This window comes from Tasmannia lanceolata, unplaced genomic scaffold, assembly GCF_043159265.1.
Source record: "Tasmannia lanceolata isolate RefF3 unplaced genomic scaffold, GAP_Taslan_0.1 ptg000008l, whole genome shotgun sequence".
NCBI classification, from domain to species: Eukaryota; Viridiplantae; Streptophyta; class Magnoliopsida; order Canellales; family Winteraceae; genus Tasmannia; species Tasmannia lanceolata.
Window position 1 is genome coordinate 29,434,490 of NW_027518685.1, and position 27,462 is coordinate 29,461,951.

Consider the following 27,462-nt stretch of genomic DNA (forward strand, 5'->3'; position numbering starts at 1 on the left):
TGCTAGGGACCATCGTGGAGAGGTATTTCGAGTCTGACTGTTGCATTTGAGAGCAGCCACGTAGGTCATTTTTCAGCAGATTTTGTCTTTTTGATTTATTCATTTGATGTCCCTAGCAAATTCATTTTAACAGTACTAAAAATATTGTGGTTGTTAGTGTTTTTCATAACAGTCACTTTGTGGGCCCTGATTGTGCCAATCTATGTGATCGCAACCGTTGATCATATTGGGTAACATTATTTCAGTCAAATGCACCTCAATAGGATGAATATAGCATACTGATCTGTCAATCGGTTTTAGGGTTTTTAATTAACAATATCTCAACCGTTGATTTATGTAATAAATTATCCTATCCATTTGTCATGAGATTTGAGCAAAGTTGGTCGTCTCATGATGATCTACAAGATCAATGGTCTCGATGGACGTAAATGTTCCCATGTGAGAACTAAGAATAGATCTTCATCGTTGATTCCTAACATTGTTCTCTTTTCAGGTTCAAAGAGATTCATCCAACGTATAGAATTTGAAATAGTAGAGCGAAATTACGAAAAAAACCCTGTAATTGTTCCATGGCACACCCATCAATTTGATTAAGCCACCCTTTTCATTGCTGAAGAAGAACTATAGCATGAGATTTGCAGGGCCCACCCATCCTCAACTGCCCCATTTGGAAAGTGATCTAAACCGTACATCCATCGGGTGAGACACCTTGGATCAGTACCAACTGTGCAGAACTCCACAGAACTAGACAATCCTAACCGTCCAACTGTTGACTTGTAAATGGACGATGAATACCGATAGGCTTCTGTTTTGGTCAAGACCACATTGATCTTGTAGAACATCATGATGACCCACATGGTTTTGGTCCTATTTTTAGCACAGATTTGATAAGATGCCTGGGCGTGAAGTCAAGTATTTTTTAGAAAGTACATTGGGGCCCTTCATATGATGATCCAAACTGTTCATTTGTTGAGCCAAAACTTAAACAGGCTGTACCTGTAAATCAATTCCATAGGATGATCCCAACCCTCCGATCCAGGTGGAGTCACTCTAAAGATCAGATGGTTAGGATGATCGTATGAAAAATACCGGACTTCACTGGCACACGGCATATGAAATCTCTTTTAACAGAAATCAACGGTTTAGCTTTTCTTGGAGGCTTGATCAATGATTTGGATTCAAGAGAATTCTTAATGAAACCACCTCCAAGTTAAGTGTTCAAATGAGAAAGAATTGCCAAATGAGAAGGAAAATGAAGGGCAAAATCATAGTTACATATAAATGATGAGAGATATGGACTAAGATCTATATAACCACTGTGTGAACCCACAGCCAAGATATTGAATGAGTTATATGCTTCATAACTCTCTTGAGAAATGCAAAGCGACGTAAAGAAGAAGCTTCCCTCTTCATTTATAGATCAACTAGGCTCAGAAGGGCTTATTTTAAACACCAAGTATAAAGGTTTTTCTTTTTTTAAACAGAGACCTGATACCCTCAAAACTAAAATTGAAAAGAGAAAAACACTTTTTTTCCGAATAGACCTAATCTCAAACTCATCCCTATTATAAGTTAGTTAAAACTTCAAAGTTAACAATCAAATTAGAAAGAGGAAAATACCATTGGCAGTTTTTCAAATACATCTAACTCAAACCTATCTAAACTCACCCTTTTGGCGCGCGTTTGGATTGAAGGAATTTTTTGGAAATTTTGGGAAAGAAAAAATATTTCTAAAATTTCCTACTTTTTACACATGAATAAAGATAACTTGAAGATTCAATTTTTACTTAGAGATACCTTCAATATATATATATATATATATATATATATATATATATATATATATATATATATATATATATATAATAGTATCTCTCTAAATTAAACATAACCATATCATTTCCCTCTAAATTGTGGAAAGAAGAAAAAAATCCTAAGAAAAACTTTCCATCAGAAATGTTTTTCTTGAAATCCAAACAGGGCCTAAAAGTTGGTTAAAATTCAACATAATTGCAAACAACCCTTTTTAGTTTGAAGCAACTTACAAGGAATAACTCACAACAAAAAAGGTGAGCAATCTAAAACAAGAGCAAAAAGTTATCAAAATAAATCCTGTTACAAGTATTGAGCAAAATACTAACCGGAAGTAAAAATTCTCCACTTGGGTACCATTAAAAAAAATTCTCCATTTGGGCTAGTCCTCAATTGAATCCAACTCTCTTTACATGGTCTGTTTTCATTTCACTGATAAATAATTGTGTTTCTACACATGAGACTTCAAGATTTCATATGGGACAGTAAGAATTTGCATCTTCAGGGAGGAAGAAAAGCAGAAATGAGCAGAGTACAGTAAGCTTAAGTCTTAGATACATACATGGGGTGGAATGAGCTTCCCTGGGTTCATGATATCGTTGGGATCCAAAGCCACTTTTATTCTTTTCATTGTCCTCAGTGCTTCTATGCCATGTTCTTCTTCAAGGTACTGGAAATACAAAACAACATTCTCTCAAGACAATCTATCTTTTGGGAAGGAAAAAAGGAAAATTAGAAGATAACCAGTTACATGGTCTGTCAGACCATATATTTCTGCAATGGGACCCCTGTTATTTCATTTGGGTCCCATCACTTCCACCAACGAAAGCATCCAAATTTAGTCCATGTGGACCACCTGCTTTGCCGAAATTAATAGACTGAACTCATAATCTATGTTATGGCTTCTAAAATATGCTATTTCATGCATTCGTTGATGGAAAAGACAACTGATTTTGGTCCAAATAACCTCAATGCCTTTAACTTCTAAGCAGAATTCTAAATTCAACATTCAGAAGAAATCTCTCGAGTGATCTACAAATTTGGGATACAATTTAATAATTATAAAATCAAAATAAATACTTCAGCACCAAAACTTAGAAGAAGAAGAAGAATACACGGAGGAGAGAAATAGTGATAAATATCATTCTCAGGATTTTCTTGCCATAGGATTCTATCATGAGATAACAGTGAGGAAAGACTTGATAGCTAGGAACATAACAGAGAACATGACCTTGGATAGGATAGAATGGAAGAAAATGATCCACGTAGAAGAACCCAACTAGAGCCGGGTAGATTCCTTTCACCTTCTTCATGAAATTTTTCTAAAGGATTCATTTTAGCCGACCCCAACTAGTTTGGGACAAACGCTTTGTTGGGTTGAGTTGAGTTGAGGATTCTATCATGAGAATTTTATTGTTTCTAGAGATATTATCTGAAAAATCTTATAGAAGAAAAAATACATAAAAAGATTTTTAAATAAAAAGTAAATGATGGTAAATTAAAAGAATTAAAAGAAAAAATAAATAAAATGAAAATTATCTGAAAATATCATGACAATAGAGGAAATATCAAGATTCTCACGAGATATTGAAATCTGAAATATTGGAAAAATACTGTTTTCCAAAATATCGCTAGATTTTCCAAAGTCTCAGAAATATTTGTCACTATGAGTGCATGGATCCTATCTTTTAAATATATGCCAACCCTAATTACATTGGCTGAAGATAGCAGTGGGAAAACCTTAGAACTCTCCACTAACTAGTGACCCTAATGGACTCACCCTCCCAACCCAACTGGTGTCTGCTTAGCGATTTTAACTCCATTTGCTCATCGACTAAGAATAAAGGTGGCCTGAATAATCTATCCATTGGTAATCTTCAAATTGCTAAAGCCGTTAATTTCCATGGGTTGGTTGATCATGGGTTCCATGATAAGCCTTTCACTCAGACTAACAATCACATAGGATTAACCAATATAAAGATCAGTTTAGATAGAGCATCAGAAATTCGACATGGCAAACTTACAACTAGAATGCTATTGTTACCTGTCTTCTTCGTATGGCTTATAATCACAACCCGATCATGTTAACCTTTAACCCTTCCCAAATAAGAGCTACCTCTCACCAACTATTAGGAACAAAAGGAAATCACATATTGGCAACTTGGGGCTCGATCTAGAGCGAAAGCTGGCCCAAATCAAATCTACTCTCAAAAGACAGAACCATTGAGTCATCGGGTGCATCCCAAGGAAGATTTTTTTTCCGTCTCAGATCGGATTTTAATGATACCCAGATACAACTTGCCAACTCCCCCTCATCCCAGTTTTTGAAAGACATGGAAAAATCGATACAAAGTAAAATTCACCATCTCCTACTTATAGACGAAGTCCATCAGAAACAATGACCCCGAATTCAATGGTTGAAGGAGGGAGATGGGGACGCAGAGTACTTCCATATAACTATTATCTGTCGAAGAAATAGAAAAAATATCCAAAATTAAAAATTGACATTGGAACTTATGCCTACGAAGATAATAGGAATCTAAGAAATGCAGCTATATCACTCCAAAATCTCTTCATATCCCAACCTGGATCAAGTAACTTCCTTGAAAGAAATACCTAATACTATTTGATGATCTTACCGATAAATAAAGCTCTTGGGCCAGATAGGTTCCAGGCTTGCTTTTACAAAGTCCTTTTGGAATATTAGAAATGAAGTGATCGAGATGGTTGAAGGAGTGGACCCCATGAACAAATTCAATCCAAAATAATTGGCAATCGAATAGGACCCCATCTCCAAAGAATCATTTCCCCTAACCAATCTCCTTTTGTCCCAGAAAGACGAATCTTCAACATCTTTATCACTGTGGAAATCATCTCGATTTTCAAGAAACATAAAGGAAAATGGGTCAATTCCTGTACCAGATTGACCTTGAGAAGGCCTATAACGAAAGTGATTGAATTTTTTCCAATCATTAAATGCCTGAAAATCATTACCCCTCAAGAATTCACAAATAACAGGGTCCATGAGCTCATTGACAAGGACAATCATAGATGGAAGGAGGAACTCATCGATCAAATCTGGACACTCACAATCGGTAACCAAATTCTGAACATCTACCTCCCTATTCAACCAGCTCCAGATAAGTAGTAGACACCAAAACAAATTGGGAATTCTCCATTGAAACTGCCAACCCCATTGCCCTTAAAATCAAAGAGGATCAAAGCAATATTGAACAAGACCCAAACCAGTGGAACCTAATTTGGATAGCCATGTGCCCCACCAAAATAAAATGTTCTATGCGAAAACTTGTTAAAGGTGCTATCCCTATGAGAGTCTTACTCCTTGGTAGAGGTATGGACACCCTTGACAGTTGCCCTCTTTGCAACCTTCAACCAGAATAACTATCACTTTTTCTTATTCTGTGAATGTGTTACCCAGGTTTGTAATTGGATTTCAAGCAGTTTCAGGCCGGCATTACCTGGAATTGGTCGGCAAACATGATGGGGACCATCAAACAGTTGTACCAACTGCCCCCTGGAGTAGGCTGAATCAAAGGGCTTCAGCTTGCTATCCTCCCATTCATGCTATGGATAATCTCGAAAAGTTGAAACAAAATGGCCTCCCAACAAGGAAACTGGAACTTCCAAAATCAGTGGTTCTAGAATTTGTAAATTTATCATCACAATCCTCCTACTCTTCCATAATACATCTCTTTATTTTACAGGAATGAGACCAAGAAAATATTAGACCAACCATTGACTCTGTTATCACTTGCGCTTGGAAACCTCCTCCTCAGGGCTTTATAAAAATAAATTTTGATGGTTCCCCTTTATGGAATACTGGGCATACTGGGGCAGATGGTGTTTTTGGCAATCATGAAGGAAACTTCATAGCGACATGCAACATTTATGTCCTCATGCTACTAGCCACCTTGCAGAATGTGTGGCTCTATTACGGAGTTTATGTATGGCTCTGTAACTGTAGATTCGGAAAATTTGGATAGAGGGGGACCCATCCAAAATCCTCAGGGACGTCAAGAATGATGAAAAACATCTGGTCTGGGAAACAGAAAGACTAAGAAAAGACTGCAAGGCCCTCCAAAGTCAGTTTAAAAACTGGCCAGCTTCTCACATGTTTAGAGAAGAAAATGGTGTCACTGATTGCTTGGACAAGACAGTGGCCTCAAATAGAAATAGCAACATTTGGGTGAAGAATCCTCCAAGAAATGTGCAAGGTTAAGCAATTAAAGTCAATATCATATGGTGTCGCTGATTGCTTGGACAAGATAGTGGCCTCAAATAGAAATAGCAACATTTGGGTGAAGAATCCTCCAAGAAATGTGCAAGGTTAAGCAATTAAAGTCAATATCATATGTGCAATTGAAAATGCATTAGTAGTAAATATATAAACAAAGATTGTTTTTTATAATGACATGTCACGCTTGAAGTGAAAGCCGCTCAAAATTTGGTTCCATTACTCACTACTTGTCATTTTTATCTCTACACAACTTAGCAAGCTTTTTTAAACATAGGAGGCAACTACACACCTTCATTTTTCCAGTACCAACACCGTGTTCTCCCGTACATGTTCCTGTTCAGTAACAAACAGGACAAATAAAAAATAAACATTCGTGGCTGCAGATACCAAAAGCTATATCTTTAATTGAGGTTAACCACCATTCATAAATAAATATGAAAATTACGCATATACAGAGATATCTGAGATAAATGTTCTTTCAAAAGATATTATTAAAAAATCTCAAGGGTAGATTGATGGCAGTTCTTTTTTCTTTTGGTTTTAAGGGGTATCTTCTCTTAAAAGATCTTATTCAACTTTTGTCTACCTCAGAAAAGACAAGTACAACCTCCTGGTACTTAGAAATGGCTTCTTCTTCTTCCCCGGTGGGTCACAAAACCTTTAAAACACTAAGGAAAGAGGTTCTTGATCTATCTGAATGGTATGCACACCGTCGATGGGTTCTTAGCCTGCACTACAACAGGACTATAGCCTTGGCGGAGGCTCCCACCACTCCCGAATTAGTTAAAAGCAAACTTAAGCATCAATGTAGACAATTCCAAGCAGATTATCGGACTGTCGCGGACGAACTTTTCCCTGTTACTGGTATGTATAATTTAAAGGACATTTGCATACCAATCTACAAATTTCCCTTCTTTCAAGGTTGGCTGGACTATACAAATGAACTAAGGCGAATGGAATGGGAGGCAAAGAAAAATCTCTGCCTTCGGAAGATAGCTGAATTAATTTCAATTCGAAGGAATCCTGTAGTAGAGGTCCCCTTTCCGCAGTTTGCCGCAGACTACTGGCCTGAGGACATGGAATTGGAGCTGGACACTGGAGCCCTTTCAGTGGAGCTGACTGATTGTGCCTGATAGTTAGACCCTGGTCCCAGCCCTTAAGATTTTTTTGGGAGTTGGATCGATTATACCTAATGGGAAAGGAGCTTTTTGGGCATTCTCGTCCTTGGTTTTACGGACAATTGATGCTTTGTTAATATTGGTGCTAACAAGATTAATGGGATTTGGCTTGCAAAAAGAACTGATAATATAAAGAGATGCTTTTGGGGCCTCCAAAGTAAAGTTTATCAATGGCATGGTGAAGGAAGAAAGGAAAATGTTAGTGCAGTTGAAGTTCTTTTGTTAGGTTTTACCCTTTCCTGGTTCCGGGTATGCCCGGTCCAGTTTTATTGATATCTTGTAATGCAGAATGGGACTTCTGGTCCCCAATGTTTTTTTAATATCAATGAAAAATGTCATCTTTCAAAAAAAAAATCTGAGATAAATAATCCTACATTTCTCACCTTTGGTCTTTTGTACCAGAAGATAGTAACAATGGATTTTGTGGCGATATCATAAACGGTGTTAAAAGTTTCAAGACTTTAATGCACGTTTAATGATAGTTTTCTGAAATGGTTCATCCTGATTCCCCCTCAATATAATGATGCATTTTAAGATAGTACAACAGATTCATATTTATCAACTATCCAGATCTTTCCAGAAGATCTATCCAAAACACCAACAATATCTGATTTAGTAAACTAATGTCCTTGTTAACTTACCAACTTCTCCAAAAGCTTAAGCTGTTGGAGAAAGGCGTTATTTATGTTTTATACTTTAACACTCTCCCGCACGTGTGGCCCACTTGGCAAACACGTGGCACATGTGGTCACTTTGGACCGACCATCGCATGTGGATTTTTGCTATCCGGGAGGTTTGAACTCGAGACCTTTGGCTCTGATACCATGTTAACTTACCAACTTCTCCAAAAGCTTAAGCTGTTAGAGAAAGGCGTTATTTATGTTTTATAACAGTCCTTTTATGCCAAATTACCATAAATTTTTAAATAAAGAACTACTAACTAAAACTTAAATTAAAAGTACTCGGCAAGGGTCATATGGACCTCTTAATGAACTATGAACCCCCCCCCCCCCCCCCCGAGAACCACCACACACATGCACAATTCTTGGTGGGGCATGGCTCATGCATGCGTCATTTTCCCCTGGTTGAAGACGAACTAGACCTTGATTTCAACTAGTCTATGATGCCAATCTTCCCAAGATGGTATTTGTATATCTAAAACGTTAGAGATGTTGAAGTTTCCATGTCCCTGTGAAAGAATCAAATAAAGCATTGTTCCAAATCTTCTTCAAAACAGCCAATGGTACAGCCTTCTTTGTTATTGAGCTTGTTGCATGCACCCACTAGAAAATATTTCCATGTGCAAGTAGACTCTGACGAGATCACCTTCCTAAAACTCTCGATGCCTCCTATCCTTATAGGCTTGGTTCTTGTACTTGGAGTTGCTCTACCCTAACTTCTTCCGGACTTAATCATGAATCTCTCTAATGCGTGCAACCATCTCTTACACATCTTCTGATCTTTCCTACAACTAGCAACGACACATTATCAAGAACGTTGTTGGAATCTCTCCCATAAACTGCCTCGAAGGGGAAAATCTTCATAGTAGATCTATTTCAAAAAAATGTTATACGCAAACTTTGCATGAAATAGTGGTAGATTCACCGCTATCCGTCTCGGTTGTCAAAAATGCTTCTAAGAAGATTTACCAAAGTTTTTTTTTCTGAAAGATGACAAATTCCTTTAATATTCAAATAGCATTTGGGACCAAGAGTCCCATCCTGCAATACACAATATTAAGATGAATTGCCACACCAATTCAAAAGTAGCCAGAATAAATTACAAAAAGCCAACTATTCCTTTCCTCTATCATACTACACATATTTCTTGAACTGCACATAATTCTAATCTGCACATAATCCTTTCCTCTATTCCTTTGTCTATTCCTTTCCCCAAACCTTTCGCCTGCACCTTTTTGAACTGCACATAATTCTAGTTTTCCTAAATAAGTACTTCTTGTGGTTATAGGTAAACCGGAATTTCTGAAGACTACCAATGCTTCAAGCTTCTAAAACTACCAGACTTGCAAATTGAAATTCTAAGACTTTAGATCTAACATAGAATTTCAAGAAAAATAGCAGATCTAGAGAATCCAGACTAGGAAACCTAAGCGAAAGAACAAATCTCTCAAGCTATGGCTATTGGAAATCGAAAACTTATGGACAACGACCAGCAATGACATTGCTTTTAAACATATATACCTTGAAAGATTCTGGAGGGAACCTACAACCCAAATCATGTAGTTTCAACCAGAGCCACCAATCTAAATCAATACTGCATTACCCCCTCAGGCACTTTACTGAGGGGAAAGTCAATACTTATCTTTGAAGCTAAATTATTTAAGATCTTCTCCAATCTTCTTTTCAATTTCTTTTTCTCTTGCCTTCTTTTCTTCCTTATCTCTTGTCTTCACTGCGAGAAACATGTTTTTGGCTGCCCCCAAATCTTCCTTATATGTAAAATCCCAAATACATCTTCCATCGATAACAAATCATTGAATTCTTCCGAAAACGATCCCCTAGTCCTTGAATCTTCTAAGCTATCATCAACCTACTTTGCCTTACCTTTAGGGTCCTTAGAAGTTTGGGTCCCCTCAGTTCCCAGATCTTCGATCCGTCCTGAGATGGCCGAGGCAACAGCTACCTCAGGATTCGGGTTGGATTGATTGTTTTCCAGGTTTCTGATAGCAGTTTTTCTTTCCTCTTCCCAGAGGCGCAGACGGGTACGTCTTTCCTTTTCTAGAACTTTACTGAATATGGAGAGATCAAGGAGGGGTAAGTGCAATTCCTTATCACTAGTCAATTCAAAATTAAGTTCAAGACTGTTGATGGTGGATGAGTTTTTCTTTAGCTGGGCCCAACGCTTTTTTAACGGGCTAAGAGAAATCTCACAAGGGGTGGGCGATTCCTTCCTAGCAAGCTTTTCGTTATAGCGGAGATTTTTCAGCAGTTCAACATCTCCATCCTCATACGAAAAGCCCTGGGCGGGCGGAGAATTTCCATCCTGAGCCGAATCCTTTCCTCACATAGCTGGAGAAGTGGTGGTGTCGAAATTTTGAAGGAGCTTCTGAGATTCAACAACTAGTTTCCTCCTATAATTTTCTTTCCTAACAATACCTTTCAATTTTCTTGTAAATACTGAAAGACCACCTCGAGCAGAAAGACCACCTCGAGCAGCTAGTAACTTTATTTCCGAATTAGTACTTCTACGGTGTACGTTAACTTTTCCTATACGTAGGCACTTGTCCTTAAAATTTTTATTATCACTATTGAATCTAGTTTTTATCTTTAGAGCCCTTTTGTCCTTTGCCGAAGTCAATATACAACTGTCAGCAACATCTTTTCGAAATTCTTTTCCTTTCTCGCCACGAGATACTGCATTTAATGTTTTCCGTGCCGATCCACTTTCGGCCTGACCCCAATTTCCAATCACTACAGCTTTCTTGCTCTCTGACATTCTAGGCAAGTTGGTAGCAGTAAGCTTGGGAGATTCAAAATTCAAATCGGGACCCACCAATGGGTCCCTGGAAGAATCGCAGGTATCGAGATTAGTGCTTGTCACCTTTTTTGGTGAGGCATCCATCGCCGGCATGTGGACACCGGAAGCCTGTTCGGGGCCCTCACAAACTCCCATATTATCCTTATTGCTTGATTCCCCCATAGCCGATACCGGCAAACTATTAATGCTATCCTCATAAATCATCTTAACTCCAACAGAATAAATACTGGACTCCACTCTTATATTAATGGATGAGGGGATAGTTTTCCACAAGGGAGTTAAGACCAATGCTGATACGAAAGACATGAAGTGGTCGTGATTACCAAAGAGCTGGTCTAGATCACCTGGCCCAGATGTTGCCCAAGATACTCCACAGTTGACGTTGACCAGGCGAGAAGAGGGATATCATAAAACATGATCCTAATGGTTCTAGCTCCCGGATTATAAGTCGGGAACCAAGGCTGAAGGGAAGAGAGAATTCCTCCCAAAGCATCACCTCCACGCCTGGGATTCTGACTCTAAACAGAACAGGATATCTACTGAGTTAATAGAGAAAGGCTTCTGCAACTCCGGCAAACCCCAACATCTTTTAGCCCACTCCCATACGTCTTCCAGCAACCAGGATACAGTTTTCAAGCTCCCAATGAGGCAGCTCTTTAAATATTTCTTTCTTTCCTCTACCAATGTAATTGGGATCAGAAGGGCTAAGGGGTCATCATGAATATCAGCCTGAGAAGGTCCGACTTTAGGCCTCCAAACCATGGCTGGGTCCAATTTGGATTTGAGATCTGAACATTTTCTACTGGCATTCCGCGATCCAAAGTTTACGTATTGGCATTTAGGACACATCCAGTCACTGTCACTGGAAGGCAATCGACGGTTATATTCAGAGGCTCTTTGGCCAGGGATTCTTTTGGCACCGAATTCCAGTCGTCTCGCTCTGGTCTCCCTGTCCGCAATGCTACCCAGGGACCCTGAATGGGATGTGGGAGGAGCCCACTGAGACCTATTCAGGTCGCCGCCTTGCCCAGACAAACTGAGAATACTTCCAGAGCAGGATATCCTGCTTCAAGGAAATTTTGGAAGTGATCCACAGTGAGATCAAGGTTAAAGCCGCAGGAGCAAATAAGGGAATCCATCGGGAACCTAGAAACAACGGCCGTCAAAGGAGGAGGCCGACGGCTTCTGAAGACGTCCCTGATAGTCATCTTTCGAATTCAACACTTTCTTTTGATTTACCAAAGATATGATTCTCCATCTTGGTCTTATCATCCGTCGGGGGTGATATGCACTACTATATTGCAATTTGTTAGAAATATAGGGCCCAGGTGGCAACCCAAGAGTGGGGGTGAAATGGGTTTTAGAAAAATTTTGCTCTTTTAAAAAGATTGATTGAAAATTATGCCCAAGAACAAATTTAACTATATGCACAACAAAGATAAAATCAATGCACAAGAAATGTAGAGAGATAGGGGAGAGGAGTGCACCAGAGATTTTATAGTGGTTCAATCCAAAACTTCGGACCTACATCCACTCCACCAACTAACGTTGATGGCTTCACTTAAAGCCGATCTTCTTAAAGGGGAAGATCAAACCAATACACCGAGGTGGCTCCACACCTCAGCACTTACCGACAATGGCTACGCGTCTCCCAACACTCGCCTTCGGAGATGGCTTCGTGTCTCCACACACTTGCCAAATGTAAACAAAGAAATGAAAGATACAAAACCCTCTCACAAGAGAGATAAAACACTTAGCTCACAAACAAGTATCTCACTCAAAAGATTTACAAGTATAATCCTATACTAGTCCCTCAAAAGATTAACAAACAATGGCACAAGGGGTGAATTCACTCAAAGATATGTCCAAGAAGGTTTCATGAGTGTTCCATAACATTTAGGAAGGTTAGAGGCCTTTAAAAAAAGGGAGCCCAAAACTAGCCGTTATAGGGCTCCCAACGGCTAGCACAGACGACCCACAGCGTATATGGAACTAGTGTTACAAAATAAAAAACCAACAATCTCTCGCTCAGACATCTGCAAATCCCATGTGGAATGTTTACTGAAGTCTGTCTATTTTCACAGACGTCTGTGAAGTTTGGACAATGTTGTTTTTCAACTACTTTTGTGCTATGGCCTTTGGACATGGACTTTGGGTATTCAAATTAAGTTCCATGTGGGTCCAAATATGTTGGGACACTACCATGATCATTTACTTTAAGTCCTTTTTCACTTCCTTTTATTCTCCTTTAAGTGCCATTATATTTAAACTTAAGAGGGACTAGTTTTTACAAACTAGACTCAAGAACTTTGACTTAGATCTTCAATTGACGTCTTCTTCTTTAATTCTTGAGCTCCAATGCCATGATCCATGATCCATGATCCTTGACTTTAAATTGATACCTTGATCTTCAAGACATGCACAAAGCTAAACACAAACTCATTAGTATATAATGAATCATTTGTGTTTGGAATCATCACAACAAGATCGAAGATAACCACGGATTGAACCATTGGGCTTACACAATTATGCATCCATCCTCCTCCACAAAGTTCTCCAAAAGTGGCCAAGAAACTTGGTGTCCGAGCACCTCATGTGACTTTCACCACCTCCCTAAATAGGGGTTTGCAACGAACGAAGCATCTTTTGTTTTCTTGTATGTAATGAAGTCAACCATCATAGAAAATTGATTAATAATAACCAAGATCGAGTCCATACTTCATTGAGTCCATGGAAGACCCAAAACAAAATCCATAGCAACATCCACCCATGGAGCCAATGGGACTGGTAATGGAGTGCAAAATATTGTATTTTGTCTCTAGCCTTTCTGAAGGGGACATCAACAATGGGCGTGGATTCAAGGTTTACAAGCGTAGACGTGGATGAGACTGATGGCGGGGACTCTAGCATGGGCCACAGACATTGGCGTCTTTTTTTTATTATTTACTTTATATTTTCGTCATTTTATTTGTAGCCTACTTTTTAGGCATCTAATCTCCTCCGTTTGGCGTGTTTTTTGTATTATTAGAAAGGTTTTTCAATTACCTATCTAATGGGCCCAAGATCACATGATTTGGATGTGATTTGAGCAAGTTATGAGTGTTTTTAGGAAGTGGTAAAGGTCTATTATGGGATTACTATTTTAGATAAGTTTTTATCTTTACTTAGTTTACTTTGGACTAGATGAATGGTTGAAATTAGTTTTTTTAATTTTAAGTTATCTTCTAGGGTTTCTTTTCTTATAAATACATCTTATGAAAGCAATGTAAAGGACTTTTGAATATTGAATATAATTGAGAATTTTTTGAGAGCTATTGTGGCTTGGACTTCTTCTCTTCTACTCTCGGTGGCGTGGAGCCATTCTTCTCTCATCTCCTCTCATCTATTCTCTTCTATTTCTTCAATCAAATCAATACAAATAAGGTTAGTAAATCAGATTTTCTATTTTCTTTGTTCTTGAACCCTAAAACTAGAAAACCGAAAATCCATTGATCTCTCTTGTTCTCCAAGATCTTGTTATGAGATTTTGAGGGATTGTTTTTATGATTAAACCCCAGCCTAAACACCCAAGAACCCTAACTTTAAACCCCTTTGTAGCCAATTGAAAATTTGCACCCTTTTCAAGCTTGGAAACCCCTTTTAAAGATCCCTAGCCTAAATCTACCATCAAATCAGAGCCTAAACCCTAGATTAACCTTTCTTTTACCTTCTAAACCTTAACCTAAGATTTGGACAGCCGCATTAAACCAAAATCCCAGATCTGCCAAATTACCAAAATACCCTTACAGCCCAAAATTGGACCCTTTTGAACCTTTTACTGTTGTTGGACATTTTTTTTGTTTTTCTTCATTGGATATTATTATTTTCATGCTTGTGTTACATCTATTTCATTGGTACTTACATTAGCTTTTAGTTATTTTAATTGTGTTTTTTTTTTTTTGAATGATAGTTATTTTAATTGGTTGCAAGCGTAAAACATAGTTTAGGCTTAATTTTGTCATTAACAATTCACCAGAAAGAGCTTTACCTATTGGTTGATTTGTATAAGGTTTATTTCATGCTAATTATGTTCCTTCTAATTATTGAATGCATTCTAAGCCTCGATATTGCTGCTGCCCGTTAATCAAACCTTCATTAAATCAGCCCTAGGTTAGTCCCTTTAGAAGTTCTGAGTCTTTTGAGTTAACCCTAAGCCTTTCTTAAAACCATTATCCCATTAGGAGTGTAGGATTTTCCCTAGATTAGGTATTGTCCTACGTCACTTTTGCTGCCTGGCATACATGACACCTCTCCACAAGCTGAGTGATGTCTATGCACATCTTCAACTAATAGTACTTCTCAACACCAAAGAAACCATCTTATCCCTACCAAATTGCCCAACTAGACACCCTCCATGGAGCTTGAACATAATTCTCTTGTGCAAAGAACTAGTCATAATCAATCTCTAGTTCCTGATACCCATCCTACACAACATAAGGGTCCACTGCCTTGTCTTGACATTGTGCACAGATTGTCGAAAAATATGCATCCTCTATGTATAATTCAACATCATAACAAACCCAATAACTTTGACAAACATAAAGCTCAAGAACACAACTCTTCTACTCAAAGCATCATCCACTCTATCCAAACGCCCTGCCTTATGTCAACTGACGAAAGCAAACACCTGCCGGTAAGCCACCCACATTAGGATATCGATAGCTCAGCATGTGTTAACACATTCACGTGCTTCGGGGCATTAATCCAAAAATAAAATGAGCTCTAGCAGAATCAGATAATGCCTCTTGTGATGAAGAGCATGAATAATAAAATAGAACTCAACACGTATATAGATTATAGAGCATTGATGCCAGGGCATGTCTTTCAACTCACTGAAGAAAACTATTGGACAATCCTCCTGGCTCAACACTACTCCCACAGCCCATGTGCGAGGCATCACAGACCACAATGCTAGCAGAAGAGCCAATGTTATCTTCTACTTGATCATTTTGAAACTCTTCCCTGCCTCTATTTTCCACTGAAATGTACCATTGTGAGGCAATAAGTGTACAGAGCAATTATTGAATTGAAGCTCCTGATGAACCTGTGATAAAAGGTAACCAAGCCATAAGAAGTTTGGATATGATGAATACTCTTGGGTATAGGACACATAAGAATAGCATCAACCTTCTACTAATCCACCACGAGCTCTGAAGCTGCACTACATGTCCCAACCAAAAAGAATCAGCTTACACTTGTCAAGACGCTACACTTCTTGAGATTGGCATATAGCTCGTGCTCTTGCAGCACATCAATAATCTGTTATAAATGAATGAGGTGATCTGTGAGATCCCACATCGGAAAGGGAGGAAAAAGTTACTGGGCTATATATATGGATTTCCCCTCTCCCTGTGTAGATGCGTTTTCCAGTGGGAAAAACAAAACCGGGGCAGGTTGCGACCCAGAACCGGACAATATCTGCACGGTATGGGGCCAGGGCGTGACATAATGGTATCAGAGCAGGACCTCCCATCCAGTACGGTGTGCCAGCGAGGACGCTGGGCCCTAAGGGGGGTGGATTGTGAGATCCCACATCGTAAAGGGAGGAAAAAATTACTGGGCTATATATGTGGATTTCCCCTCCCTGTGTAGACACGTTTTCCAGTGGGAAAAAAAAACCGGGGCGGGTTGCGACCCAAAACCGGACAATATCTGCATGGTTTGGGGCCGGGGTGTGACATGATCCTCCTCAGAAAGGGTTTTTTAAAAGATCAAAGTGAATATTTGTTTGTTTTGGAGATGTTGTGAATATATATATATATATATATATATATATATATATATATATAGAGAGAGAGAGAGAGAGAGGAAAGTGAAGCTACACCGCCGGTGTAGCTAACTTAGCTACACCGCCGGCTTAAAATACAATGGGCCCACATTGTTTTGGTGATCCAAAGAATTCATTTGATTGGCCCTCACATAGATAGGGTGTCCACCAAAAATCAGCTCCATAGGATCATCCCAACCCTACGATTTGTGGAGGAAAAAATGAACGTGTAAAAACCTTCACAAATTTGTCCATTTTTGCCTCCACAGTTTGAAGGGTTGGGATGATCCTATGGAGCTGATTTTTGGTGGACACCCTATCTATGTGAGGGCCAATCAAATGAATGGTTTGGATCACCAAAACAATGTGGGCCCATTGTATTTTAAGCCGGCGGTGTAGCTTCACTTTCTCTATATATATATATATATATATATATATATATATATATGAGAAAAGTGTAGCTACACATACGTGTAGCTAACTTAGCTACACCAACGGCTTAAAATACAGTGGGCCCCACATTGTTAGGGTGATGCAAACCATTCATTTGATGGGCCCTCACATAGATAGGGTGTGCCCAAAAAATCAGCTCCATAGGATCATCCCAACCCTACGATTTGTGGAGGCAAAATTGGACGTGTAAAAACCTTCGCAAATCTATCAATTTTTGCCTTCACAGTTTGAAGGGTTGGGATGATCCTATGGAGCTGATTTTTTGGGCAAACCCTATCAATGTGAGGGCCTATCAAATGAATGGTTTGGATCAACCAAATAATGTGGGCCCACTGTATTTTAAGCCGTCGGTGTAGCTAAGTTAGCTACACCGCCGGCTTAAAATACAATGGGCCCACATTGTTTTGGTGATCCAAAGAATTCATTTGATTGGCCCTCACATAGATAGGGTGTCCACCACAAATCAGCTCCATAGGATCATCCCAACCCTTCAAACTGTGGAGGCAAAAATGGACAAATTTGTGAAGGTTTTTACACATTCATTTTTGCCTCCACAAATCGTAGGGTTGGGATGATCCTATGGAGCTGATTTTTGGTGGACACCCTATCTATGTGAGGGCAAATCAAATGAATTCTTTGGATCACCAAAACAATGTGGGCCCATTGTATTTTAAGCCGGCGGTGTAGCTAAGTTAGCTACACCGGTGGTGTAGCTTCACTTTCCTCATATATATATATATATATATATATATATATATATATATATATAGAGAGAGAGAGAGAGAGAGAGAGAGAGAGAGAGAAAAGTGTAGCTACACATACGTGTAGCTAACTTAGCTACACCGACGCCTTAGAATACAGTGGACCCCACATTGTTTCGGTGTTGTAAACCATTCATTTGACGGGCCCTCACATAGATAGGGTGTGCCCAAAAAATCAGCTCCATAGGATCATCCCAACCCTACGATTTGTTGAGGCAAAAATGGACGTGTAAAAACCTTCACAAATCTGTCCATTTTTGCCTCCACAGTTTGAACGGTTGGGATCATCCAATGGAGCTGATTTTTTGGGCACACCCTATCAATGTGAGGGCGTATCAAATGAATGGTTTGGATCACCCAAACAATGTGGGCCCCCTGTATTTTAAGCCGTCGGTGTAGCTAAGTTAGCTACACGTATGTGTAGCTTCACTTAACTCAGATATATATATATATGAGGAAAGTGTTCCTAAGCTATAGCTTATCTAAGCTTATCTAAGCTATAGCTCAAAAACACATGTGGCCCCACATTTTTTTGGGGGATCCAAAGCATTTATTTGGAAGGCCCTTCCATGGATAGGGTGTGTACCAAAAATCAGCCCTATAGGATCATCCTAACCCAATCAAAGGTGAAGTGGAAAATGTACAGACACTATGCGTCCATGTTTCTGCCCATTTTTTCCCTCAACAGATGGCAGGGTTAGGATGATCCTATAGGGCTGATTTTTGGTACACACCTATCCATGGAAGGGCCTTCCAAATGAATGCTTTGGATCCCCAAAAAATGTGGGGCCACATGTGTTTTTGAGCTATAGCTTAGGAACACTTCCCCCCTCTCTCTCTCTCTCTCTCTCTCTCTCTATATATATATATATATATATATATATATATATATATATATATATATGAGCTCTCTCTCTCTCTCTCTCTCTCTCTCTCTCTCTCTCTATATATATATATATATATATATATATATATATATATATATATATATGAGAGAACATTTCCTACACACTTGTGTAGGTAAGTTACCTACGCACTACCTTAAAATACAGTGGGGGCCCACATTGTTTGGGTGATCCAAACAATTCATTTGAATGGTCCTCACATAGATAGGGTGTCCACAAAAAATCAGATCCATAGGATCATCCTAACCATTCAAACTATGGAGGCAAAAAATGGACTAATTTGTGAAGGAACATACACGTCCATTTTACCTCCACAAATCGTAGGGTTGGGATGATCCTATGGATCTGATTTTTTGTGGACACCCTATCTATGTGAGGACCATTCAAATGAATTGTTTGAATCACCCAAACAATGTGGGCCCCCACTATATTTTAAGGTAGTGCGTAGGTAACTTACCTACACAAGTGTGTAGGAAATGTTCTCTCTCTCTCTCTCTCTCTCTCTCTCTCTCTCTCTATATATATATATATATATATATATATATACACAATATCAGAAAAGGCAATATTTACCTAGCACTACCAAAAATGCAAATGTTTAGTATTAATACATGTATAGGGTCGCCCAGTGCACGAGGCTCCCGCCATTGCAGGATCTGGGGAGGGCTAGATGTACACAGCCTTACCACTGCTTTGCAGAGAGGCTGTTTCCGTGACTCGAACCCGTGACCACCAGGTCACAATGGAGCAACCTTACAGTTGCGCCAAGGCTCACCCTCTTAGTATTTATACACGTATGTGTAGTATTATTATTTTTTTGTATCTTCAACTATTTATTTGTAACCCGCAACTATACCATCTAGAAAGGAGAAGGAAGTTTTTTGTACGATTTAGGGGTTCAGTTAACCTTGTAGCATATCATATCCATATCATATGCAGTTTTATATAGTTTGATGTATAGAATTCATGGAGAACCATGTTTCTAAGGTTTAGAGTGCCTAGTAAATCCCCATCTATAGTCAGTTTCCATGAATGAAGTTTTGTATGGTTTAGGGGTTCAGTGTAGGCTCATATGTAGTTGCTTCCCCTTTATTTATAACCTTCTAGCATATCATATACATAATATACGTAGTCTTATATAGTTTGATGCATAGAATTCACAGAGAACAATGTATTCAAGGTTTACAGTGCCTACTAAACCCCCTCTATAGTCAGTTTCCATTTATCCAGTCTAAAATGGCATCTTTAATCTTCTAGATATGGCACTTCCTACAGACGGACATTCATGTTAAGCCGTGGGGTTCGCCTACCTGACTCCCTAGGCATTGACTGACTCGAATACTTCAATAATAGCACATAGAACTTATGAGGACAGTTGATATTGCTTAAACCATAGCTCCAAAAATATTATCAGTACCTTCCATTGACAATGCAGCATGGACCATGAAATGGTTAAGTCTTGCTGCTTCCTGGCGTTGTTCTTCTTGGTTTGGATCAAATAGAATCACCGTGTGGAAGTTTCCATCACCGGCATGAGCAATAACCGTACTGGTGTTTAAAAAAAGAAGAAATAAAAATCAATTTATAAGACAATCCAGAGAGATATGTAACTTGATAAAAAAGCATCATCAAGTTCACTGAAATGGATAAATAAATAAACTTCAACTCAATCCATTAGCACTAAAGCATGCCAAGTATGCAGAACAAAACATCATACCACACCAACGGCGATGCATCAAGCTCTTTCTTAGATTTTGATATGCATTCCGCAAGCATTGACAAAGGAACACAAACATCCTGACATAAGAAAATTTGTGAAAAGATAAATGGAGAATAATCAGAAAATGAAGCTGATCTATGAGTTTAGATATATGAAACTAACTGTGAATAAGTCTAGTTGCTAAAACAGTGGAAGAAATGCCACTTCCAGGGATATGAACGAAAAATAAACATTTGAAAAAGCAGTAACTATTGCTCTACAGAAGCTTACAAATAAGAAACTCTGAAAACATAAGAGAACAACAGGTTTCTTTGGTCTTAAAATTTCTTGGCTGAAGGGAAAGATCAAGCATAAAATAAATAAGCAAAAACTTATAGCCACCCTATCATTTGAGTGGTTGATGTAATTAAAAAGCTTCAAGGCAGAGACCATGAGCCAATAAAACCAAGGATGCTCGATACAAGTTTCCCATAGCCACCATGGTGTTATCAATCAAAGAGTGCTACTCTCCACTAAAACAAAATTCTCGAATAAGATAAACAGAAATATGAAATTACGTTGAAAAGTTAGATGCAACTTCACTTAGGTAGTGTTTGGATGCATGTAAAAGTATTCTGGTGAAACAGAAATCTATTTCAGGGTGTAAGACATTTCATCGTTTTAGGGGGTAAAAAGGGTCCTTTCGTTGCAGTCAGGATTCGATTTCAATTGAAATCAGATTCTATAGTTATTGGGTTCTCTCTCCCTCTCCAAAACCTATGTTGCATGGGTATGGGTACCAGTGTCAAAATCTGACATGAGTACGAGTGTTGAATGTGGCAAACCTCAAGAAGAAAGATTAATGGATTTGGAAATACATTTTTTAATCAATGCTAAAACTTAATACCTTTTACTAATAATATGGTTATACCAAGTAGTATATAGGAATTTAGAAGGTCAAGTAAATCTAGTGTTTTATTTCCATGTGAAAAACTTATATTAGGATGGAAAAAACTCAAAACCTGGTTTAAACATCTTTGTGTTTGTATAATTAAGAAAATAGATAAAACCCATGTTACATGGATTCTTCTAAATAGGTGAAGAATTCTTTTCGGACACGTCGTGGATTCCAATACTTCAGGATTCTCTAAGACACTACTAGATCTCTTTAATCTGTCTTTTTTTTTTGCTGAATAAAATGACCAAAACTCAAATACTCAACTCAACTAAGCCTTTTCCAAACTAGTTGGGGTCGGCTGCTGAATAAAATGACCACAACTTTACAATTACTGCATATTTTGAGTTTTACCAATCCTAATTGTAAGTTTCTTAAATGGAAATAAAATATTATATCTACTTAACCTATTAAAAATTTCAATATATTACTCATTAGATTCATATTATTGTATAAAAAACATTTTTTTGAAAAATGATTAAAATGTTTTGGTGAATCCACGAATTGTCATTTTTGAGGTTTGCCGAATCTGACACTCAATACCCATGTCGGATTCCGACCCTCGTATCCGCAGTGATGCAACATAGAATAAAAGAGATCTAGCCGCACTAAATCTATGAAGTCTTAGAATCTGACAGGAATTTTCACCCATTTAGAAGAATCCATGTAACAGTCGAAAACTGAAATCCCAGGGGGGATCGCAACCGAGAGGGGGTGAATTGGGTTTCAAAAAAAAAATCCCAAAATAGTGCGGAATTAAAAACAAATGGGAAAACTAACCCTTAAGTACAAAACAAAGTCAAAATCAAATGCACACACAAAAGAGATAGAAAGAGACAGAAAGAGTGCACCGTGATGTTTAAGTGGTTCGGTCCAAGCCTAGGACCTATTCCACTCCACCAAGACTCTTGATGGCTTCACTAAAAATGGATTCACTTAACGGAGGGAATCAACCCAATTACAACTTCCGGAGAAAGCTCCGCATCTCCAACACTTGCTCTGCGGAGATGGCTATGCGTCTCCACCAACACTCATCGAAATACAATCTTGAATGATGAAAGAAGAAAACTAAAATCCCTTCTCAAAGGGTTACAATATGATTAAGAAGAAATACAAAGTAAAGCCTATGATCCAAACCCATAATCTAAGATTAAAGAGGCATAAACAAGTTTAAGTTACTCTTAATACGTTCCAAGATGGCTTAGGAGTGTTAGAATTAAGTTTAAGAAGCTTAGAGGCCTTTATATAGGCAAGGGAGACCAAAACTTCCCATTATAGGGCTCCCAACGGCTAGTACAGAGGCTACCCGCGGAGTTCCGCGCTAGCCGTTAGCTTATTTTTATTTTGGTCCAGAAGCCTCCACTGAGCTCAGTGAGATCCCACGGATTTCTGTGCACAGAGCTCCGTGAGATCCCACAGAATTCCATACCTAGATTCCAAATTTTAGCTGTTAACTTGTAAATTCATATCTCCTTCGTTTCTTATCGGATTTCAACGTTCTTGTGCTCTACGGACATTAGAAGAACGAGATCTATCTATTAAAAATATTTTCAAAAATATTTAAAAAAAAATTGGACTAATTTTCCTAGGATTAAGGTTAGTGGTCAACTAAGTATGTTCCAATTTGATACTTGCCTATTGCTTACTCTTTGGGCTTATGGTCTATTGATTTTACCTTATTCTTTTGTATTATTTGGGACCTTATTAGTGACTTATTTATGCCTCAATAAACCTAATCTAAGGATGGATCATATGTATTCTAAAATGGACTCAAACACACTTGATCTGCTCTTGAATTCTCCTCTTCAAGTCCACCATACTCATTGGATCTCCAATGACCTTGGCACTCCAAATATGGTCCAATTAGAGTTTCTTGGCCTCAATCCAAGCTTCCTTAAATGCACACTAATGAGATCTAAAACTAAAGCCAGTCAAACACATTAGTGACTCAAAATCACTTGTGTTTGGAATCATCAAAACAAGAAGGAAATGCCAAAGATGGGAACCATTGGGCTTCCAAAAACCTACCACCAACTTTCCTAAAATCTAATATTGGAAAAGTCTTCGAAAATGGGAGTATGCTCTTGTAGCAAGACAACAATGGAAATAACAAAAAATACCCCTATCTCATGGAAAATGACAAAAAATCCCTTAGGGGTTTATTTTCAAAACAATATTATTGTTTCCATAGCCATCGACGCCGACCAAACAATACCAACACCAACATTAGTGTCACCACCCGGCTAATACATCACCGAAAGAGAGCCTGAATGGCAAAAGGACTGTTTTCGGCCATCAAAATATCAACAAAAAATTAAGGCGTAGATTTTAGATTGCTTTTTCAATAGTGGACAGCCATGCTTTTGCCGACATGACTTTTCTCCAGTACCGTATTAGCCAGGCAACGATACTTTGGTCGGTGTTTGTGTTGTCTAGCTAGCAAGGATGACTTTTCCACTCATGAAAACTTATGAAGGTATTTTTGTCATGGCATTAAATTACTTTTGACCAACATTTTGCTTGCTTCTGTTCATATTCTCCTGTGTACATAGCGCATATCTATGGATCGTGTTGGTGATTGAAACATGATTCTATATTCCTAGCAGCCCTCTGTAATTTTCAATACATGGGCCCATTAAGTAATACAAAATTTGAAAAAGTTAAACTTAACATAGAATATCAATTGTATTAGCCAAATCATTTTCATATTAGATTACGTTCATGAAATTATCCAAAGATCAATTAATTTTCAGCGAAATTATGAGGATGGCATCCAAACAGTGGAACTAGATTTCTGCAGAAATAAAAGATGTCACCCAAACAATGTAATACTACTTGAGGGTAAATATATAATTCATGCGAAATCTATTTACACTTGCAATCGAATTACAAGCATTCAAAGAACCTCTTACATTCTGGAGAAAATGAGATCAGACCACAATTAGTTTTTTTTTGTAATTAGTTTCTAAGAACCTGCTAGCAGAGTATTATTAATTTACCTAATCAAGAAAGAAAAAACAAAGATAGCAATATATTCCACCAACCAAAACATATGGGAAAAGATAATGAAAGTTGATAAAAAACACATTCTTGTCTTGGTCATGTTGATTTGAGCTCTAGAATCCACTCTGGATATGCTGTATCCTAATTTGTCTGTAAATAAATTCGTATTGAAAAAGAGGTTCCATTAGGAAACTGACCGAAATCATTGCTTCAAAATTAGGTTCCATTGCAAAGCAAGCCCAGAGTGCTTCCTTCCTTATCTAAGTTACAGAAAATGTTCTGAATTAGATTTCCCAAATAGAAAGACAAACAATCACATATGAATTTAAACCAATTTTCTTATCATGGACGTCTTTTTACAGACAACTGGCACACCTTAAAAGTTTACCAATAATTAGAAAGGGCCAACCCACTCAATGGTGAAGTTGCAAGACTATTGAACACTTAGTCATACAGAACAGTCTTGAACAACAAGTCACTAACCGAGTGGTATGGTTGAGAAATCATAAAAGAACTTCAGATACAGTTATGATAGAATAATTGAAACAACAAGATCATTCAGGAATTTACAAAGCATTTCATTATAAGATAATGGTCTGATGGTTAGCTTTTACCCAGAGCAATCACTAACCAGATAATTCAGCTGCTGTAATTTTTAGTTTTTACAAAGAATTTGGTTAGAAAGCAAGCCTTGGCACAACGGTAAGGTTGCACCATTGTGACCTGGTGGTCACGGGTTCGAGTCACGGAAACAGCCTCTCTGCAAAGCAGGGGTAAGGCTGCGTACATCTAGCCCTCCCCAGATCCCGCAATGGCGGAGCCTCGTGCACTGGGCTGCCCTTTACAAAGAATTTTGTTGAAAGAGTGATGAGTTTCTTGCTTGTAGAACTTAGGCTCAAGGATGAGAGTTTTCTCTCCAAGGAAGAGAGATTGGAAGGTTTCTTCACAGTAAGAGCCTCCTTCTCTTTACTATCTTGTTTGTAATCCACTTCGTATGGAAGATCAATCAATAGTCTTGTTTCTTCCACAGTTCAACTAAATCTTTGTGCTCTATTCTTTCATTGTTTTCTCCTGAGATTGGGTCCATAATTTGCTCCTGAGACTTCTTCCAATATAGATCTACAGGATCTAAGGATCTTGTCCTCAGATCTGTCCAAGAATTCATTTTTTTTTTTTTTTAAATCTGGTCTAATTGAGAAAATCCTGCAGGTTAGAAGAAACTCTTGGTTAGTATTAGATATAGAACTTTCATTTGATTCTCAGTCTTTTCAAGAGCCTTGCCATTCCTAAATGTCATTTGGATCTCACACTATAGGAATCTCTAAAAGAAATTCAAAACTCAGGAGATTTCTTTTTTTTTTCTGATGACATAGGGAATCCCTACCCCATGTTAGGGTGGGACTAATCCCTATGGATGCACGCAATCAAACAAAACCTGCAGAAAAGTTAAGCGCAAGGATAGCTTCAGCGATTATTTTTTTTCTCAGTACTTTTCCTCAGTTCTTTGAAACTTTTTACTTGCTGCATAATGTGAAGAACAAAATCTAAAGAAATCACAATGAGAACTTCAAGTTTTATGTGAGAACTTTCCCAAGAACACGTGAAATTTCACGATACATTTCAGAAATTACTGCAGAATTTAAATGGGTTCTTGGTTAGACTTTGCAAGTTCACTTTTTGTTTTGAATGGTACAAGTTCACTTGTTAAGTCTTCCTCAACCAAATTCAACTTCATTCAACTCATGAACATCATTGTAATTCATTACTAACAGTGTCGCACAGAGGTCCTAGAATTCAGATTTGAAACAGGCGAGTAGCCTCCAATCCAAGAAATTCTCAGTTTCATTACAACAGAAGTAGCTCTCAGTTTGATCCTATCATTTTAATTTCACCCTGCATCCAAGGTTTTAAATTTCGGTTTCAGTGGAAATCCTGTCAAGTCATGAAAATGTATGGAAACAAATGCAAATGATGAAATTTTAAGATGAAACTTTGGGAAATGGTAGAATAAAGACAAATGCATACTTAGAAACTGTCACATAAGCAAGAAAGTCATCCATGATGCCTTGATCACATCGAACACCTAGTGACATACGTTGTCACACATGTATGGAACAATAAAGTCAATAAACAAGTACAATGTAATTAAGTATAATAAAGTAAAATAAGCAATCTCCCCTCCAAGGACCCGAACTCTATGTCAATAACACAGAGTTACGAAGTATTATTGGTCCCATGCCGATCTGACATCCCGTGCATAAGATACGGTTACTTTGTTGTACAGTTCAATAATGTTGCCTACCAAATATCATTCTCTACATTAATGAAATGAAATGAAATGAAATGCAAATCATAACATCTTTCCATTTTATTGTCGTTCTGACCATTTCGGTCTAATTTTGGGAATTTCAACAGAAATAATGACTTGGAAGGAATTCCTTGAGATTTCGTTTCGGTGAGGATGGAACAAAAACATTTCGGTCGTTTCAGGAAATTTTCGGAAAAATTTAGAACCATGTCTGCATCCTTGGATTCATCTGTAGAGTGGAATTTACTCTCAGCTGAACCTTGCGCATTGGTTGTGAATTAGTCTTCTCATTCTTATTTGTGTTCTTGAGATTAATTTCAAAATTTAGGGGTGCAACTCGGGTCGGGTTCAGCCCGAACCCTACTAGTTCAACCCGGGAAAAAAAAATTCGGGTCGGGTCGGTTCAGGTTCGGGTGGAGTTTTCCCAACCCAGGTTGAGTTTGGGTCAAGTTCTGGTTGAGGGCTTGGGCAACCCGACTCGAGTGAAACCTGGCATTTTTTGTCTTTTTTTTTTGTAAGCTTAAAAACTCGGGTTGGGTCGGGTTGAACTCAGGGTCGGGTCGGGTTCGGGTTGGAAAAAAGGGTTCCTCGGGTCGGGTCGGGTTGAACCTCATCGTGTTGGAAAACAGGTCGGGTCGGGTTTGGGTTGAGTAAATGGTTCCTCGGGTCAAGTTCGGATTGGCCTCAACCCGACCCAACCCGACCCGAGTTGCACCCCTAGCAAAATGCAGTCAAAGGTTGAGTCAATACTCTGTTTCCTACTCGTGCTTCTGTTGCAATCAATCCACATCATTAAGAAAGCTCCAAAGGCGCTCAGATTGAATTC

The 27,462-nt window shown here is 38.4% G+C and overlaps 1 protein-coding gene across 1 annotated transcript in view; it reads right to left on the reverse strand.

Annotated features, from left to right (window-relative positions):
* Positions 1-2,145: 2,145 nt before the first annotated feature.
* The window catches only part of LOC143885110 (FAD-linked oxidases family protein), a 61,755-nt gene continuing 36,438 nt past the window's right edge, over positions 2,146-27,462 (reverse strand). Inside the window, exons 14-18 of the mRNA XM_077389103.1 lie at positions 24,526-24,588; positions 20,389-20,468; positions 20,089-20,219; positions 6,360-6,403; positions 2,146-2,482 (exon numbers count right to left, since the gene is read on the reverse strand). Of these exons, the coding sequence (XP_077245218.1) occupies positions 2,363-2,482; positions 6,360-6,403; positions 20,089-20,219; positions 20,389-20,468; positions 24,526-24,588 (438 nt within the window). The 3' untranslated portion in view covers positions 2,146-2,362. The remainder of the gene's footprint in view (positions 2,483-6,359; positions 6,404-20,088; positions 20,220-20,388; positions 20,469-24,525; positions 24,589-27,462) is intronic.